This window comes from Centroberyx affinis, unplaced genomic scaffold (genome assembly GCF_046629955.1).
Source record: "Centroberyx affinis isolate AG114_WGS23_722 - 3 ecotype Tasmania unplaced genomic scaffold, CSIRO-AGI_Caff_v1 ptg004539l_1, whole genome shotgun sequence".
Classification (NCBI taxonomy): Eukaryota; Metazoa; Chordata; class Actinopteri; order Beryciformes; family Berycidae; genus Centroberyx; species Centroberyx affinis.
The window spans coordinates 85,829-104,501 of NW_027282175.1; the positions used below are offsets into that span (position 1 = coordinate 85,829).

At 47.7% G+C, this 18,673-nt stretch overlaps 2 protein-coding genes across 2 annotated transcripts in view; both read left to right on the top strand.

Moving 5' to 3' along the window:
* LOC139665347 (nuclear receptor coactivator 3-like) overlaps positions 1-13,898 on the top strand; it is a 46,040-nt gene extending 32,142 nt beyond the window's left edge. The window contains exons 5-23 of the mRNA XM_071544340.1: positions 249-349; positions 468-642; positions 2,903-3,085; positions 3,532-3,618; positions 3,777-3,917; positions 4,104-4,251; positions 4,564-5,099; positions 5,237-6,357; positions 6,807-6,939; positions 7,076-7,261; positions 7,524-7,754; positions 8,219-8,324; positions 8,430-8,601; positions 8,934-9,260; positions 9,367-9,465; positions 9,590-9,839; positions 10,196-10,373; positions 10,565-10,769; positions 10,888-13,898. Coding sequence (XP_071400441.1) covers positions 249-349; positions 468-642; positions 2,903-3,085; positions 3,532-3,618; positions 3,777-3,917; positions 4,104-4,251; positions 4,564-5,099; positions 5,237-6,357; positions 6,807-6,939; positions 7,076-7,261; positions 7,524-7,754; positions 8,219-8,324; positions 8,430-8,601; positions 8,934-9,260; positions 9,367-9,465; positions 9,590-9,839; positions 10,196-10,373; positions 10,565-10,769; positions 10,888-10,899 — 4,391 coding nt within the window. The 3' untranslated portion in view covers positions 10,900-13,898. The remainder of the gene's footprint in view (positions 1-248; positions 350-467; positions 643-2,902; positions 3,086-3,531; positions 3,619-3,776; positions 3,918-4,103; positions 4,252-4,563; positions 5,100-5,236; positions 6,358-6,806; positions 6,940-7,075; positions 7,262-7,523; positions 7,755-8,218; positions 8,325-8,429; positions 8,602-8,933; positions 9,261-9,366; positions 9,466-9,589; positions 9,840-10,195; positions 10,374-10,564; positions 10,770-10,887) is intronic.
* A 1,601-nt stretch (positions 13,899-15,499) lies between these two features.
* On the top strand, positions 15,500-18,305 carry LOC139665348 (RNA-binding protein 38-like; the record flags this gene model as incomplete). Its single annotated transcript, XM_071544342.1, has 2 exons — positions 15,500-15,944; positions 18,182-18,305. Coding segments are annotated over exons 1-2 (346 nt in total), but the record flags the coding sequence as incomplete, so codon positions are not given.
* Positions 18,306-18,673: the final 368 nt, after the last annotated feature.

Here is an 18,673-nt window from a genome sequence, read left to right on the forward strand (position 1 = left end):
GTTTTAATCAAAAAAAGGGAAGGTTGAGAAACGCTGCCCCCTGCTGGCACGGCTCGCTCAGTGAACGACTGGCAGCTCTACTGTAGTTTTCAGGTATCTCTGCTCTCACCTTGCGTTTCTCCTTCGCTCTTCCTTCACTCCGTTTGCGGGCAGCTGGACTGGAAATGGCTGTTTTTTGCTGTGTTTTTTTCATGACGCTGTAATGCATTTCCCCCCCTCGCCCTCTGCCTTCCTCTGCCCTCGTACAGGGAAAGCCTCCTCCAACGATGACGACGTCCAGAAGTCAGACGTGTCCTCCACAGGACAGGGGGTCATCGACAAGGACCACCTGGGGCCGCTCTTGCTGCAGGTGAGTCCGCCCTTCACCCCGACCCATGGGACGATGGACTTTGTATTCACCGTGCCGATTGGTCCCGCCTTTGGCCGTGTGATTGGCCGGTGGTGACTTCCTGTTGCTGTGCTCGCAGGCTCTGGACGGCTTCCTGTTTGTGGTGAACCGGGAGGGCAGCATCGTGTTTGTGTCCGACAACGTGACGCAGTACCTGCAGTACAAACAGGAGGAGCTCATTAACACCAGTGTCTACAACATCCTCCACGAGGAGGACAGGGAGGAGTTCCACAAGAACCTGCCCAAGACCAACGGTGAGAAACACACACACACATACACACGAGAAAGCTGTATGTCTGCTCAAAAGTAAACCCTCTTTGACATCTTCCGCAGGGACGAGGTATAAAACAAACTTTGAGAGGTTACAACAACTACACACACACATCAACATAAACACACTCAGTTATTTATTCATGCTTCTCCTTTCCCATCTCCTTCTCTCGCTATAATGAGGAGCTCCTGGGAAGCCTGCTCATGTGCATGAGAGCTTTTCAGATAGACACACACACACAGACACACACACACACAAACACACACACACCTGACAAAACACACATGTGCGCAGGAGCACCCACCCACACAGCGCTAAGCAGGCAGAGCGTAGCGCAGCTGTCAGTCACACTCAGTGGTCCAGACAGTGTAAAACAGGCCTGAGCTCTATTCAGATCCCATGGCAGCCATCTGGAAACTACTTACTGCTGAATAATGCACCTCCACACTTTCCTCCGCTTAATTCACTGTGTGTGTGTGTGTGTGTGTGTGTGTGTGTGTGATTGTGTATACCTATGCCTGTGTGTGTGTGCATGTTTTTATTTTCTATGAGTGTACAAGTGTGAAAGAGAGCGTACGTTCAGATTTACATGCCTATGACTGTAATGGGATTGCGCTTCTTGAAGCCTCTGTTTGGGCGCGCGCGCGCGCGTGTGTGTGTGTGTGTGTGTGTGTGTGTAGGACCGTGAGTGTGTGCACGGAGCACTATTTATAAAGCTGATTAATTATGGATATGTGTGCTCGACTGAACCTGCTACTCGATTAACTCCGCAGTAATGTTCCTAAGCAGCGGCGGCTCCGACATGTCATCGACACGCTCTCTCACTTATTCTCCCTCTTCCCTCGCACACGCTCCCTCATTCACTCACTCTCTTTATCTTTTAATACTCATCTTTATCTACTTTTCCCCTCTATCTCTTTGTCTTACCGTCCCTGGTGCCTCTCTCGACTCTCTCTTTCTCAACCTCATTCATACTTAATATGGCAGCCTACTAAGATGAATATTGTGTTGTCGGTTTCTCAACCTGTCTCTCTCTCTCTCTCTCTCTCTCACCCTCTCTCTCTCTCTCTCTCTGTCTCTCTCTCCTTCTCTCCTTCTCTCTCTCTCCCACCTCCCTCCTTCCCCCTCACCCTCCCCCTCATTGTGTCTCGCTCTGCTGCTCTGCCCCTTCATTATCTTTGGACCCATGAATGAAATACGCTCTCGCTGCACATTCCTGTGGGATGACCGCTGACCACGCCAGCTACAGTTAAACACACACACACACACATACACACACACACACACACACACACACCCGAGACACACACGCACAAACAACAGCAGACACATACACACAGAACGAGGCAAAATATAAAGTGAGCTTTTGTTGCTGGCTAGTGTGTTTTTCGACCCCTCTGTCTTGCCTCACTGTTGGCTAATTGTGTCTGAGGGGAGATGTCGGCCCCAGTGACTGTGTTGTGTTGTCTCTGTCAGCGCGGAGGGGAGAATCCCAAGGCCTTGTTAAATCACCTCTCACTATCAGTTAAGCCCCCCCTGCGTCTCGGTCTCCTGCCCCCCCCCCCCCCCCCCCCCCTTCCTGTACCCTTCCTGCACCTGCCAGCCGGAAACCTCTGGCCAACTGGAGGCCTTGGGCTCGATAAGGCTTCGCACAGACCTTGCGGGAGAGTTGGATCTCTCTCTGAAGTTTGCCTCCCTTCCCTCTCATCCTCCCTCTCCCCTGTGAAGGTGACCCCCTCACAGCCTGTGTGTGTGTGTGTGTGTGAGTGTGTGAGCGCGCGTGTGTGCCGTGATGAGGAGTCAGGGCCTAAATGAGGATAGATGGCTGAGTGTCCCTGGCCTCTGCCCGCTGCAGAGCAGAGCGGAGAGGGAGAGATATTGGAAATCGACACCTTGGCTACATTAATCCCATGGTCCATTTAGCCAGGGATCCGAACGGCAGGGGAGGCTTCTGCTTCTCAATTTAAGAGGGAAAATACATGTTGAAGCGTGGTTAGTTTGTTTGTTTGTTGTTGTGTGTTTGTGTTTGGGTCCGTCAGGGGGTGCAAGTTGTGTGTGCTCTCTGATTATAGGCAATCCATTCATAGTTGCATGTGGGTCTCTGCTGTCTGTTTGCTGGAAGCGCTGTTTGTAAGTCCGAGGTGTTGTGTGCTTATTCCTGTGGTTTTCGATAAGCTCACTCACACCTCTAGATTTCTGCCGGCACGCCCCCTGATGTATTTGTCCTTCTTATTTCCCTTTAGTAAATGGAGTGTCGTGGGGAGGCGAGGCGGCGCGACAGAAGAGCCACACCTTCACTTGCCGGATGCTGGTCAAGTTTGGCCACGCCCACGGCCCCATGGAGGAGGGGCCAGGAGGCCCACGCTACGAGACCATGCAGTGTTTTGCCCTCACCCAGCCCAAGGCCATGATAGAGGAGGGGGAAGGTACACACCCACACACACAGATTCACACACCAAATTAAAGTTTTATTGATTTTATTTATGTGTTTATCTAAAAAGGTGTACAATACAATTTGACATTGTTACACACTGACATGTGACACACCTGCATATAGGGTTTGTAGATTAAGCTAATTTGCAACCCCTGTCCCTGGTTAGGCTTTTGACAATTAAAAACATCCAACATTACAAAACATACAAGTACATTCATAATTCATTTAAAACACTAAAAGCACCTCCAAAATAATGAATACATAGTCATAATCACATTTTGTGGAGTGTTTAATAAGCTTTACCATACAATTGAGCTCTGAATGAGCGTTTGCATGTAGGCATTAACGGATGAATTTAACATTAGCAAATTTAATGAAATTGCTAAAACTTTAAATATGTAATTTCTCAACATTACTGATACACTTCTCCACCTGCAGACCTTCAGTCATGTATGATCTGTGTGGCCCGTCGTGTGACAGCTGTGGAAAGAACGGAGAGTTTCAATACCAGGCATGAGCTGTCAGGTGAGGAGCAGCTTAACCTGAAGACTTGGACTAAATCAGCACAGAAGTTGTAATCGACCACACCATTAATTCTTATAGCCATGACATAGTTAAACTCCTCTTTCTTGCTTCTCCTTGTTTCCTTCTCACCGCTCTTCCCCCTCCTGTCCTCCCCGCAGGTAAGTTGATCCAGATCGACCAGAACTCGTTGCGTGCCTCCATGCGTCCAGGCTGGGAGGATTTGTTGAGGCGTTGCATTCAGATGTTCCTCCAGCACAGCGATGGACAGCCGTGGTCACACAAACGCCACTACCATGAGGGTGGGTCATGCAGAAACACACACACGCACACCTCATGCATTATTTCATTATTGATCTCATGAATAGGATTGCCTGAGTGCTACGACATTGATCCTCATTGTAATCATGGAGAGTTTGTCTTAGCATAAAGGCAGTGATGGATGAGTATTTTGTGGTGAAAATCTATTGTTATATTTGTCTGCCTAGCCTTTCTGCAGGGTCACGCTGAGACGCCGCTGTACCGTTTCTCTCTGTCCGACGGCACGCCAGTCACAGCCCAGACCAAGAGCAAGCTGTACCGTCACCCCATGAGCAACGAGCCACAAGGCTTCATCTCCACTCACCTACTCCAGAGGTCAGAATTGGACACACACACGTGTCATTTATTCACAACATACACCTGCTACAAAACTGTAAGATATTGCCTGGGTATTCACGCAACACACAAATAGCTGAAGTAGCTTTTATTATCAGACAATCAGATCCACTGGCATCTAGTGAACAATGAGAGGACTCCACACCAAAAAGTCAATTGTTATTTTAGTTCCAGTCGTGCTGAGCATCTACAGTCTGAGAGGCATTATTGTGAGGAATGTGTATTTTCAAGGTTTTTGCCTTAATAGACCTTTTTTAAACCTTGTGCTTTTTTTTCTCTTCTCCTACACAGGGAGCCAAACGGTTATCGCTCAGCCCAGGGTGGGGGCATGATGCCCAACGCTATGAGGCAGCAGGGCATGGGAGGCCCCAACCCAAATGCCCAGATGAACATGAACACCGGCGGGGGGATGGGCATGGGGGGCATGGGAGGTATGAACAGGGGCTTTGGCATGAGCGAGCAGAGCCACATGGGCCATATGGGGCCGATGGGAGGCGGCGGTTCCATGTACGGAGGGAACGGAGGAGGTGCAAGTGGAGGTGGTGGAGGCATAGGCAACCGCATGATGCAGATGAATCAAATGGGCCAGATGAATCAGATGGGGCATATGAATCAGATGAATCAGATGGGTCCGATGAATCACCCGGTCCAAGGCATGCAGCAGCACCCACAGCAGCCCCCGTTTCAGAGCAGTGGTGGGTTCGGGCTGAGCGGCATGAACAGCCCCTCAGGAAGCCCCCGCATGGGCGGCCCCCAGCAGGGCCTCCTGATGTCGCCCCGGAACCGAGGGAGTCCGAAGATGGGTGCCAGCCAGTTCTCTCCTGGAGGTAAGTCAATGAGAATCATAGCTCTGTCATTTAGCATTGGTATCATTTCTGAAATGATTGACTACTTGTTGTTTGTTTGTGTTGATTGAATCTCAGATGTTAAGAGTCTGTTAATGATTTCTTTTTTTCTATACCAGGCATACACTCTCCTATGAGCGGTATTGGCAGTGGCGGAGGAAGTGGAGGGAGTACCACCACCTTCTCCAGCAGCTCCCTCAACGCCCTGCAAGCCATCAGTGAAGGAGTCGGGAGCTCCCTCCCCTCCACCCTCACATCCCCCTCGCCAGCCCACAAACCAGACAGCTCCCCCAGCATCCACTCCTCTTCTTCTTCCTCCCAGCCCAGTCAGCCAGCCAAGCCAGGCCAAGATGGCTCCAAAAGCCCAGCAGGAGGCTTAGGGTCTGGGCCCAGCGATCACCACCACCCCATGCACCACCACCACCACCATCAGCATCCCCAGGCTGAGAGTTCTGGAGACCGACCAGACAGCCAGGCGGCTACAGCTACTAAAGAGCCTGGAGAGGGGAGCAGTGAGGCGGGGGTGGCCAGCTCTGAACCCCCTCGGAGGGTGCCAGACAGCAAGGGTCATAAGAAATTGCTTCAGCTGCTGACTTCCCCAACCGAGGAGCTGGGAATGGGCGGCACTGGGCCAACTGGCCCTCCTATTCCACCCCCACCAACCAGTAGCAACACTGCTGCAGGTTCAGACAGCAAGGACCCAACTGGAGGCATGACCAGCCCCTCGTCTACTGGAGTGTCCTCCTCTTCTTCAGCCTCCACTAACCCAGGCCAGGCGACAGGGCCGGGAGGCGTGTCAGCAGCGCTGTCATCAGCCCACTACACAGCCTCACTGCAGGAGAAGCACAAGATCCTCCACAAGCTTCTTCAGAATGGCAATACCCCAGATGAAGTAGCTAAGATCACAGCTGAGGCCACAGGGAAGGTGTCACTGGGGGGCCAGGAGGGAGGTGAGGTTGGGACAGGAGGACCGGGACCAGGACCAGGGGCCGGGACAATCACTGAGCCCAAGCAGGAGCAGCATAGCCCGAAGAAGGAGAAGACCCACGCCCTCCTCCACTACCTCCTCAACAAGGATGATTCCAAAGAGCCAGTGGATGTCAAGCCCAAGCCTGAAGAGCTGGATGGAAAGGGACCCCCGGGGGCCGCTGGCGGCCCTCCGAGGAGCGGCCCCGGATCTGGCCCCGGCCCCACACCAGAACATCCTGAGAGCAAGATTAAGTCTGAGCCACCTGACGAGGTAGGATTGCGGCTTGGTTATTGAATAATTAACTGTAATAGTTCAGTTATTGATTGACATACACTACCAGTCAAAGGTTTGGACAGCTTTTTCATTATCTTAAAGCCATTTTGATCCTAAGGCTTATGCTTAAATGTTTTTTTCAGCCATTATAAATAGTGAAGTTGATGCCTATGTATGAATTTGAATGAAAAAGAATGAAAACCTTTGCCTTTCCATGAAGGCAAAGGATGGCTACTTTTAAAGAATCTAAAATACAATATAGTTTTGATTTGTTTAACACTTTTTTTGGTAACTGCATAATTCCATTTGTGTTATTTCATAGTTTTTATGTATTTAGCATTATTCAAAAATGTGAAAAATAGTAAGAATAAAGAAAAATGTGTGTGTCCAAACTTATCATACTATTGCAGTGATTGACTGGGTTATTATCATTTGTCTTCTGTCAGCTGGAGAACCTGGAGTCCATATTGGGAGGTCTGAGGGGTTCTGGTTCTGACTTCTACCCTGATCAGGCTGGAGCTGGAGGGGCTAACGACACAGGAAACAAACCCCAGGGTTGCCTTGACGACAGTCTGCAGGGTAAGTGGTTCAAGGTCCAAGACCGACACCAGAACTGACGGATACATGCAACACAGACATTGTACTCCCTGTTCCTGGGGAAGACAGAGACGTGTGTGAACCAATGGGTTTTTGTTCTCTTCTTGTGTGTGTACAGGGAGTCCAGGCATGGGCCCCGGGCCTCGCGGGCCCTTCCAGAGGGCCATGTCCATGGACGGGAAGCCCCCTGGTGGGCCGGGAGGACCGGGGAGACGCCCCATGCTTATCAAGCAGGAGAACATGATGGGCAGCCCAGACGGCTACCCAGGGAACATGGGTGTGTGTCCAAGAGGCGTGGGAACAAGTAACTGATTTAATCATTTCTCTCACTTCCCACTCATTCACCTCTGTAGCTCTCTCTCTGCACTATTCTCATAGTATGCATGCCTCAACTTTGATCCTCAACTATATTGGAATTTGCTGTAGGTTGTTGCTCTTCTGATAATCTGCAAACATTAAAGATTGATTGATTCATTCATTGTTTTGATTGATGAAATAGGTTGAATAAACCAGATGCTGTCATCATGATAGTGACTCATGCAAATCTGTTGTTTATGCCTCAACAGGACCAATGAATAGAGGCATGGTTCCCCAGAGGTCTCCCATGGGAGGGTCAGGGGAGTGGGGGATGCCCCGCTCCAGCGCCAGCCCCGTGGGCTCAGCAGGACACCCCTCCATGATCCGCCCAGGCATGGAGTATAACAACAGCAAGGGCATGATGGGAGGGCCCATGGTCAGCCGCTCCAACAGCGTACCTGGCACCAGGTCTATGCTGCAGCAGCAGCTCATGGATATGGGTACGTCTGTTGTACTGGTTGCCAGTGAATAGTTACAGTATGATATTTGTGTAGGAGAAGTGATCATAAGCACCACTGTTTATAGATACACAGCAAGAGGCAGGGATAAGCGGGAAAATACAGGAAAAAATATGTTAGGTGCACACCTACCCAATTTCAGATATCCATTTTAAATCACTTATTTTTAGATTATTGGTGAAAACAAACCAAACATCTATTTTGTATTTTTGGGCTCCGGACATGATGTTAGTCATTTCGAATATTATATATTTGCCTGTCACTGCTATTGTTATTACAAAAAACAATGCTAAGAGTCTGTAATGCTAACAGGCATAAAGAAAGACAAGTAACATTGTGAGTGCTTTAGCTATGGCTTGTAACTACCTGCATCTGTTGAAATGAAATGTCTCACTTAAGGTGTATTGTGTTGTGTTGTGTGTGTGTGTGTGTGTGTGTGTGTGTAGGTGGCTCTGGGGACATGGGCATGGGTATGAGCCCCTTCAGCCAGCAGGGCCAGCCCAACCAGTCCCCCTCCTGGCCAGACACTGTGATGGGCATGGAGGGTAACAGGTCAGCGCAACATCAAGATTGTCCAAATTCTTTCCTAATGAACTGCATTGAGCTGAGTAAGCAGTCTCTGCTGAACCTTATAGTGAGTGATTGTGTGTGTTTAAGGCGTCAGTTCGGCAACGCCCTGGATGAGCTCCTGGTGCCTCCCACCACCAGTGAGGGTCAGAGCGACGAGCGGGCGCTGCTGGACCAGCTGGACTCTCTGCTGAACAACACGGATGGCATCGCTCTGGAGGAGATAGACCGAGCGCTGGGCATCCCCGACCTTGTCAGCCAGGTAGGTCAGAGGAGGAGATGGATGGATTAGCAACACACTCAGCTCTATGCTCTACTAGATCCTCATAAGTAATCTAATGACAGAAACGAATGGTCTGCATGCCATGACTCATAACTGTGCATTGAATACACCTGTGCATTAAATATTTCAATCATGAGTCACAATGTGCAGACCATTTCTTTCTATTAAGAGAGATAGATGGGCCCAGAGGGATCCGTCTGTACCGCTAAGGAAAAGTCAATTACAGAGCCAACGAATAGGAAATGAATCAATTAGATGGAGAATTTTGACAGAGCTCTCTCTTCTCCTGTCTTCTCCCCTGTCTGCCACAGAGCCAAGGAGCAGAGCAGCAGCTGGAGCCCTTCCCAGGTCAGGACCCCTCCATGGTGCTCGACCAGAAGCCCCTCTACGGACAGGGTTACCCCGGCCCGCCAGCCATGGCTATGCAATCTGCATACGGGGGGAACCCCATGCAGGGCCAGCCCCAACAGGGGGGCTTTGGGCCCATGCTGTCCCAGATGGGCCAGGGCGGCAGCTTCCCTGGCATGGGTGGAATGGGGGGCATGGGACACCCCCGTGCCAACATGATGAGACCCAGGATGATGAGCGCCACCAAGCCCATGAGGCTCCAGCTGCAGCAAAGACTGCAGGGACAACAGGTATGAATAGAGGGAGGTCACTGCTTGGTCAGTTTGCATGTGACACAAACACTCTTGGAATAACATTTGCACATCCATCTCATGACTGTTCTCTTTCCTTTCTCAGTTTATGAATCAGACGCGGCAGGGCATGGCCATGAAGATGGAGAACCCAGGAGGGAACCCAGGCATGAGGCCAGGCATGCAGCCTGGCATGGGAGGCCAGGTAGACAACAGAATCTATGCACACACAAGCTCACACACTTGCACTAGTGGACATACACACCCGTATATCCTCACCCACAGACCCCCCCGACCCCCTCTGACTGTGTGTTGTCCATCTTGCCCAGCCTGGCTTCCTGAATGCTCAGATGATGGCTCAGCGCAGCCGGGAGATGGTCACCATGCAGATGAGGAGGCAGAGGATGATGCTGCTGATGCAGCAGCAGCAACAACAGCAGGCGGCAGCAGCGGCGGCTGCAGCCGGAGGATTCAGTCCGCCTCCAAACGTCACGGCCCCTGGTGGCATGGACAACCCCATGGGAGGGCCCAGCATGGGCCAACCTGGCCCCCAGCAGTTTGGTTATGGCGGGAACTATGGTGAGTCTGTCAAGCCAGGCAGCCAACAGAATACTGCTGCCCCCTGGTGGTGAGTCTTTGGACTGCATGGAGAGTGTGGATGTCGCTCACACAGCATGGGCTTTGGGTGTGATTTCACTTTGCTTTTCATGGGCATTTAGAAGGCAGGGGCAAAACTTAAAAACTCCAATATCTAACATCTATTTATTTGTAACAAGTAAATTTTACAGAGAACTGCCCATATCCAATCCCCTTGCCATCAGGCTCTCTATCGCTCCAAACCCTCCACAACTATCATGTGTCTATATGTGTGTGTTTGCATATTAGCTTGTTTGGATTTGAAGTGTGAGCTGAGGCTAGATGAATTATCTCCTCAGCTATGGGTCAGCAGGGAGACCCCTCCTTTGGCCCATCAGGCGGCAGTCCTCCTAATGCCATGATGTCAGGCCGCCTGGGGCCTCAGAACCCCATGATGCAACAGCACCCGCAGGGCGGTCCCATGTACCAGGGCGCAGAGATGAAAGGCTGGTCACAGGGGGGCATGGGACGCAACAGGTTTGTGCAACATACAGGATTGTGTTATACAGTGAAATCAAACGAATTACTTTTACTGCAGCTACAGTTAAACCATGTTGTCATATGATGTCAAGGTGAAATGTATGCACTGTAGGCTTCCAGCTTGTTTCTGGTGAGTGCGTACGATTAAACCCTCCTTCCTTTCCGTCTGTCTCTCTCTCCTTCACCAGTTCGTACCCCCAGCAGCAGTTTGGACAGCAGGGGGCCCCAGGGCAGCAGCAGTTCGGGCAGCAGGGGAATCCAGGCCAGTACGGGGGCATGATGATGAACGGGGGCATGCCGGCCAGCGGAGGAGGAGGCCACATGGGCCAGATGGGGGGGCAGATGGGTATGAACCCAATGGTGATGGGACGCATGCCTATGGGGCCTGATCAGGTATGCAGTGGGAAACGTCCTGATGTTTGTTTGGGTATATACTTTACTTTGATCAGTGTTGCATGCATGAACATTTCTTTCTTCATACACAACTCACTCATTTTTTTTCTCTCCCCAGAAATATTGCTGAGCGTTGTGACAGAAGCATTTATGACTCACTGTGATCCCCATTCAGAGAAATGACATGACTGCAGCGCTGGAGTGTGTGGCGGAGCAGGCGGTGTGTGTGTGTGTGTCTGTGTGTAGTGCTGCACTCCCGCCAGCTGGGGGAGCGCTCTTCCTTTGGACTCAAGGCCAGTAATGGCAGTCTCACAGCCGGAGGAAAACAGACAGACTGACACACACTCATACATACATACAGCATCCATGAACATACACAGCGCTCACAAGAATCAGAGACAGTGTGACACATGTTTACACACACACACACACACACATACACACACACAAACACAAACACACACACACACACACACACAAACCCTAAAAGGATCAGATAGACAACTCTGTAATTCCTCTCTTAGACTGATGTAGTTCGATATTCCTCTCTTTTATGAGTGGTGTGTGCCTCAGTAAACACACACACACACACGCCACTCGCTGGACCAAACCGAATGAAGGCAGACACGCACTTGGGAACAACGCGGATCATAGACTTGAACACGGACAAACATGTAAAGACATCCTCCCCTTTTGTCGAATGTACCATGAAGCTGTGGTCGAATTGGAATTCTCTCTGTTTCCGAACTTCATGGGATGTTTAGCCGGTGCGTCAGTGCCGCTCCTGGAGGATCTCTGTGTAAATAAGCCTCCTGGTGTTCAGAGATACACGTGGCTCCAGACGACGAGCCATCAGGTTGTGGCACTCACATGAATGTCATTAAACAGTAGCACATCAATGGTCCTCCAGGATGCTGTTGGCTATAAGGTACGACTGAATTACTTGTTGGCTGTGATTGCACTTTAAGGAAAGGCCATCGTCGAAAAAGGATTGTGGCAATATTTCATGGTCATAGAGGCCTTTACCCAAGAATTAATGCATAACAGCAAACATTACTGTTTATTTTTGTGTGTGTTCTCCAAGTTTTCTTCTCTGAGATCGGGGGGCTGTTGATTGGAAATGGGTAACCATGATGATCTTTGTTCTAAATTGGTAACCAGTGGAAAGGCAGTAAGCACAGATTTTATCCAACGCTCTCTTCTACAGTGTACTGATTTATTATAGGGAGATACCTTCATTCATAACAATTTTTAAGCCCTTTTAAGAACACTCTTGAAACAAACAGACCTTCCTTATTGTGCAAAATTCCTGTTATATTTATACAAATTCATAAGGTGATCATTTTAGAATTGAGGTGTAATTTTTAAAGCATAATGTTGCAGATATTTTGGTTACCGTATACCAATTTACAATGTTACTAGTGCAGAAATGAAATCGATTGCCAATTGTGAAATTGATGCCTATAGTAATTCACACTGTAAAAGAAAGTGTTTGTTAGATTTCAATGTAGGTATGCAGATTTCTAGCAATAATCCTTCCTCTTGGCTTCCCTCTGAGGACAAAGTTGAAGCATCATTTACTCAAAGTGACGGTACTGCAGTATTAGATATGATGTCTTGTTTGGAGTTTTTCCTTTTGTCTGTGAATATGAATTGTAAATAAGCTTCAAATGTACTATATATAAATATATATATGCTTTTGTAGGTCACATACTGTTTTTGCACAGATTGTAAGGCTTGATATTTAAAGTGTAATTTTCTTATTCTGTCATAGGTCAGCTTTTATTTTCAATACTTCAATACTTCAGCCATTGGTGGAAAAGGAAGGGCCTCCTTTTTTAACCAATACTTGTAGATTTCTTTCAGAAAGTTAATACTGCCACTTTCATTCTCCCAGAAAGCACTTTTTAATTTGTGATCTTCAAATCATAAATTTCCTTTTTTTTCCCAAGGACATAGTCTTAGCTATAGAGGTGCTAGTGAGTGAACATGTAATTTTTTTTATATCTATTTTTTTTTTTTGACAAAAAAGAAAACAAAAACACAAAAGATGCCTATATAAAAGAGTTGACACATGATTGTGTTAGGCTTCTAGGGGCCCGGGTGTCTTACCAGTGTGTGGGTTGATATTTCTAGACTGAACCTCATGCTTCCATGTGTGACTTGAGTTTCATCCCTGAGATTTCTGTGCTTTGTATTTTGCTATTTGATAGTGACTTGACAATATTGATCATACTATCGGTCATAAACAAACCTACTCTAAGGTCTTTCAGCCTCAGCGGGGGGGGGTTTGGATCAGATGTGAGACTATGGAAACGCAGAACTGTCCATAAGTCTTGAGTTGTTTCTGGTTTGTTAATCCTGATGGAAGCAACACAACAAGGGGGAAGTTAATTACTCATCGGTCCCTTGTTGGATATTTTCCATCATTTCTGTCGACATTTGAGTTTGCCTTTATTTTTGTTCTATTTTCTGTGAAGCTTTTGTTGAGAAATCTACCTTCGAAGACATGCTCAATCCAAAGATTTTTGTTTGTCATTCTGCAGTGCTTAGAAACAGTTCCTGATGTAGACGGTGCAAGTGCTCGTGTGTGCATTTACTGTTGCACATAACGTATAATACACATTGAACTAAGTATGTTTAATTGCATAATATTATATTCCCATCCATATGGCATAGAGTAGAGATGAGTCTGGTTCTGCTGAGGTGGTTTGAGTTTTGTTTGTGATTGTTTCTTCCTTTCTATAGAACTTAACGGCCAGTTGAATTGTGGTGCTGGAAATGGTTATTTCACAAGAGAATGTCGAGATTTTCTAAGCTGTTTTATGGAAAGGGGGTTTCATGATTTGATGTCATTATGTCTCAGAATAATAGCTTGGAGTGTTTTTTTTTTCCTTTTGTTTTTTAATTTACAGTCTCAATGAAGAATATGAAAAACATTAATCTTACAACTATTCAAAAAGAACTGTTGTCTGTGTTTTTGATTTAAAGGAAAAAAGATCTCCTCTCAATGCATTGTTGTTTAGATCTAATGAAAAGAGGTGATGAAAATATAACACATTGGGGAAATATACAGTCATTATTACAGGATGTAAATTACTATTGCATTTTTTTCTTACCTTGTTTCTTGATGTTAATATTGATGTAAATACAAATTTATATTTAAACATTACACTGTCTTTGCTGTCTTTTCTCTTGTGTAAGATTTGATTATAAATATACCTCAGCTGGCAGGATGCAGAAAGCGAATTTAGGTGTCTTCAGGAGCCGGGAGGCTGCAGGTAAAAAGTTCAGCATCAGGAACAGGAGGTTCTTCTCATCTGAGTATTAATGATGATGAGTGGAGACTGCCAGTCTGCGTGAACTAGGCTGGCAGAGGTGAGAGAGGCTGGGAAAGGTGTGTGTGTGGGTGTGTGTGTGAGAGAGTGCGAGAGAGAAAGAGAGGTGGGGTGGGGGGTGTAACTGAAGTGTGGAGACGATTTGAGGTGTGAAGGCCATCTGAGCAACAAATCCTTAGAAGTAAAATGAGCAAATGACAACAAATCTTCAAAATGAGGATACAATCTGCTGCTACAAGGAAAAACAAAACATCTCATAGTAGGTGTGTGTGTGTGTGGCCCTACCTTTCATCTGCTATTTGTTTCCTGTAACTGGTCACCCCCTGTGTGTGCTTTTGTCATTTAATCAACCCAGTTTCCTCTCTCTTCTCCTTATGGTCCTGTTTGGCTCATGCATGCCATGGCAGCCAATCAACAGCTATTTGTTTCAGTGAAGGTTCTTTTCTGCAACTGTAAACTATCTATCTAGCTATCTATCTATCTATCTATCTATCTATCTATCTGGCCTCGAAAGATTGTGGATTTGAGAGAAATAAAATAAAGCCTTAAAAGTTTTTGAAAATGAATGGATGACCCTGAAAGTATTTGATTCGTTTTTATTAAAAAGAAATGGAATACTGAATTCATCAATATGCCTCAGCTCTCTCCATCCCCGGATCAACACTTCCCTCTGATGGGTATTTCTGTTGCTATAGCAGCTGTGTTCAGTTTTTAAACGACTTCACCAGGATTTCTTGAATTTCACCCTAAAACATGCCAACTTTCAGTCCTAGAATTTGAAACCTTGAAAGTGTTCGAAAATTCATGGAATTTGATGTTTGATCTATCTATCTATCTATCTATCTATCTATCTATCTATCTGTCTGTCTGTCTGTCTTTCACTGGTTCCCATGGGTCTCCAGCAAAATTAGGAAGAATTCCAAGTCAGTTATTTCACTGGTTGTTAGTCTGTTTTGATCACTGCCTCCTCCCCACCTACAGTGCAGACAGTTACATAATTCTCTATGAAATAACAACAATCTTCTCAGATGGGCTCCTTGGGACAGAGTCTATCAAATGGATCTATTTGGGGGGTTTCGACAGGAAAGCAAGTTCCCTGCTCTAGACAGCAAATATTCAAATATTAGCTGAGCTTGATTAGCTGAGCTTGAGATTAGTTGAAGTCGAATAGGCAAAAGTGAACTACTGTAGCTCTCAAGTGGGGGTTTCCTTTGTGTGTGTGGCAGCGGGAGGGTGGAGCAGGAGGTGGGATGCGCCGATGGAAAAGACGCACCTCTCGTCTATTGGACAGAGAGGGGAGTGGGCGCATCTAAGACCCGTCTACTGGAGATATAAAGACTATTTTTTTTCCGGGACGCGAGACAAGGGGATCCGAGACACCTGTCAGGAGGGTAGACCAGCCTGCTGTGCGTTCAGGGGAGGCTGCGTGTTACAGGCTACTCATGGACGTCTTATTAATATTGTAGCCCCCTTGCAGACGCGGTAGACAATTAAGCCGAAAACGAGGAGCTTCAGTTGTCTTCCTACAGTAGCCTACTGCTGGATAAAAGTTTCACCCACTGCCACCTGAAGACTACCCCGGTTTACTCTCTTCTGGGTTTTTTTCCCCATCCGAATGAGTTCACCGGTGTTTCTAGGGCAGCTCGTCGGGGGAGCGTTAGAGATAATGCACCCCACCATAGAGAAAGACACAACTTACACCAAGATCTTTGTCGGGGGATTGCCTTATCACACCAACGACGCATCACTTCGGAAATATTTCGAGACTTTCGGGGACATCGACGAGGCCGTGGTGATCACGGACAGGCAGACGGGCAAATCCAGAGGATACGGCTTCGTAAGTTCAGTCTTGTAACACACGGGGTCCTGTGCTGTAAACGATGCCTGCTTACATGTGAGTTTAGACTCATAGATAGATAAAGAAAAAGAAAAAAACAGAGCACAAAGTCCAGTCCTGCGTCACGTTGGCTTCTGGAAAATCAGCCAATTTCTGAATAGAGGTTTACCAGCCACTCTGATTTTTCTAACTGAGAAAAGGAAAGTGAAGGTGTAGTTCCTTTAAATAAATCCCCCCTTCACATTTCTTTTGATTCATTTTTAAGATGTGTGTTCAATTTACAAACCAAAACCCAATTCATGTCTGCAGACTGAATGTAAACCCTGGTGAAAAACGAGCATGTGGCACCCAAAATTGAGTTTATTGTGACTTTATCGCGTTTAATTGAATTGTTTATCTCCTATGGTACCACGATGACATTCAGTATTCCTATAGAATCCTTCTAAAATGGATTATAGGACTGTAGGTTTTTTTCTGCAGGTTAAAGAGTGTGGGTCTTGGAGGGTTTATACACTGGCACTTTGTTCAGCCAGCAGCCATGTGCAGTGTGTCTGGTGGTGGCAGTCACATGCTTAAGCGTGAGTAGTAGGTTATTTCTTATAAGGGTGTCATCAATTATCTCTCCAGTCCCAAAGCACAACTGGGCGTGCGCACCCCCTCCACACACACACACACACACACACACACAAACACTGTGTAGCTCTGTGTGCAGCAACATGCACACATATAGGTACATTTAAGTTGGTCTAAGCTGCAGCTGTGGATAGATTACCTCTCTCTTTCCTGCGTGTGTGTGTGTGTGTGTGTGTGTGTGTGTGAGAGTGAGAGAGGGGGGTAGGGGGGGGAGAAAGAAAGAGAAAGCAGAAGGTAGGCCCTTCTTGTTCACAGAGGTGTGACATGTCAGTTGGCTCTGCAAGATAAGGCTGCAGTAGTTTCATTTTGACTTCCTCCACAACAGCCCATCCCCCTCTTGGCTTGGTTATAAGAGAGAGAGAGAGATGCAAAGAGAAGGAGATGGGCATTGGATTGATGTAAAGGCGTTCATATTATCCCTATCTGTCCATAGCCATGCGAATGAGTTACACCAACCGGTCCTGTGTGTGTTGGGTTGCCCACTCCCTCCTCCCCTCTTGGACAGTCTGCCCATTTCATCCCTGACTTCCCTTAGCGGTCTAATTCCCAGAGCGGCTTCTTGAAACCCAGCAATTCAAAGCGTCCGCCGCCACCGTTTGCATAAGAGTCCGATGCTGCGAAACGAAAGCGAGCGTGGCAGCTTTTGTTTCTAGTGTCCCGGTTTGTGTGGGGCGTCTGGCTTGGTGGCGCTCTCGGCAGCTTGCGTGTTCAGCTCTGCCTCACCTCATTTAGTGTGTAGCTGCACTTAGAGGAGTGTAATGAATGTGCCCTGTATATGTGAGTGTGTGTGTGTTTTAACCTCCACCACCTCTTCCCACTGCTATCTGCCCACTCCTCCTCAACTCACCCCCTCAAGCTAGGTCAAGGTTGCAGCATCTCCTCCTCGGCGGCCCAGTCTGAGGAAGAAAAAAACCCAACCTCCTCCTACATACCGGCCCACACCGCCGCAGTAAAGGACACTTATTTATCAGTTTATCATGTTGCACACAGACCTTAGACACAGCCGAGGGTTTTAACACCCCGATCACTCCCTTCATGTGGTGGAGCTGGCTCTTCCTTGCACATTTAGCCCCCCCCCCCCTCCCAAAAAAAAAAGAAGACTGAATGATTCATTTGAGGAGAGATGAGGACAGCGGGTCCCTCAGGGCGGCCTGCTCTGGGTCTGTTTCTTCATCTGAGCGCTCATGTTGGAATCAGTCCATCTATGCTGGGAAAGAGTGGCTTTCAGAAGCCATGTGTTGAAAAAAAAATATTTTAAAGATCCCATGAAACGGCATCTTAACTTTCTTAATTTGATGCATTTCCTGTTGAATGTTGGGGTGGGACATAATGCAGTGAGGGATCATTCAAAAGTCTAAACCAATGGAATATGGGTCAGGGAGAGAAAGGCAGTTTTATTTGATGGGACGGGTGCGAAGGGGTGGGATTGTTCAAAAATCTGATGGTTTTATTGCTTAGAAATGTACGCCTACTAGTGCAGCATGAGGTCACCGTTAAAGATACTGTGTTTTCCAAGAAGTAAAAGTAACGGGAGTTCATTTCATGGGGCCTTTAGTTAAATTTCCTCATGCGTATTGTCGGTAATGCTGTCACATTCCCAACAGGTGACCATGACGGACAGGGGGGCAGCAGAGCGGGCGTGCAAAGACGCCAACCCCATCATTGACGGCAGGAAGGCCAACGTCAACCTGGCGTACCTGGGAGCCAAGCCCCGCAGCCCGCAGACCAGTGAGTTGGACACCTACACACACACCCCCCCCCCCGTCTCTCCCTCTACACACCCCTGTGACACACTCTTAAGGAAGCACCCTCTCTTTCCCCATAATGCGCACAACATTCCTCCTCTGACAAACATTCAGTCACCCGACCTTCTCCGCTCATTCCCACCATACGCTCCCTCTATGTGTATGTTATCGTCCATCTGCACACTCGAGTTCACGCACAGCTTTTGCGCCGCGGGCGTCAAACCACCAGCGCATATGCATCTGCTTCCCCTCCGACGTCTCGGGCGCGCACCAAACCTTGACAGCAGCTCTCCCTCGCCGCCTCATTTAATGCTTGCCGGGCAGAATGCTGTTGAGTGTAGGTGTGATTGA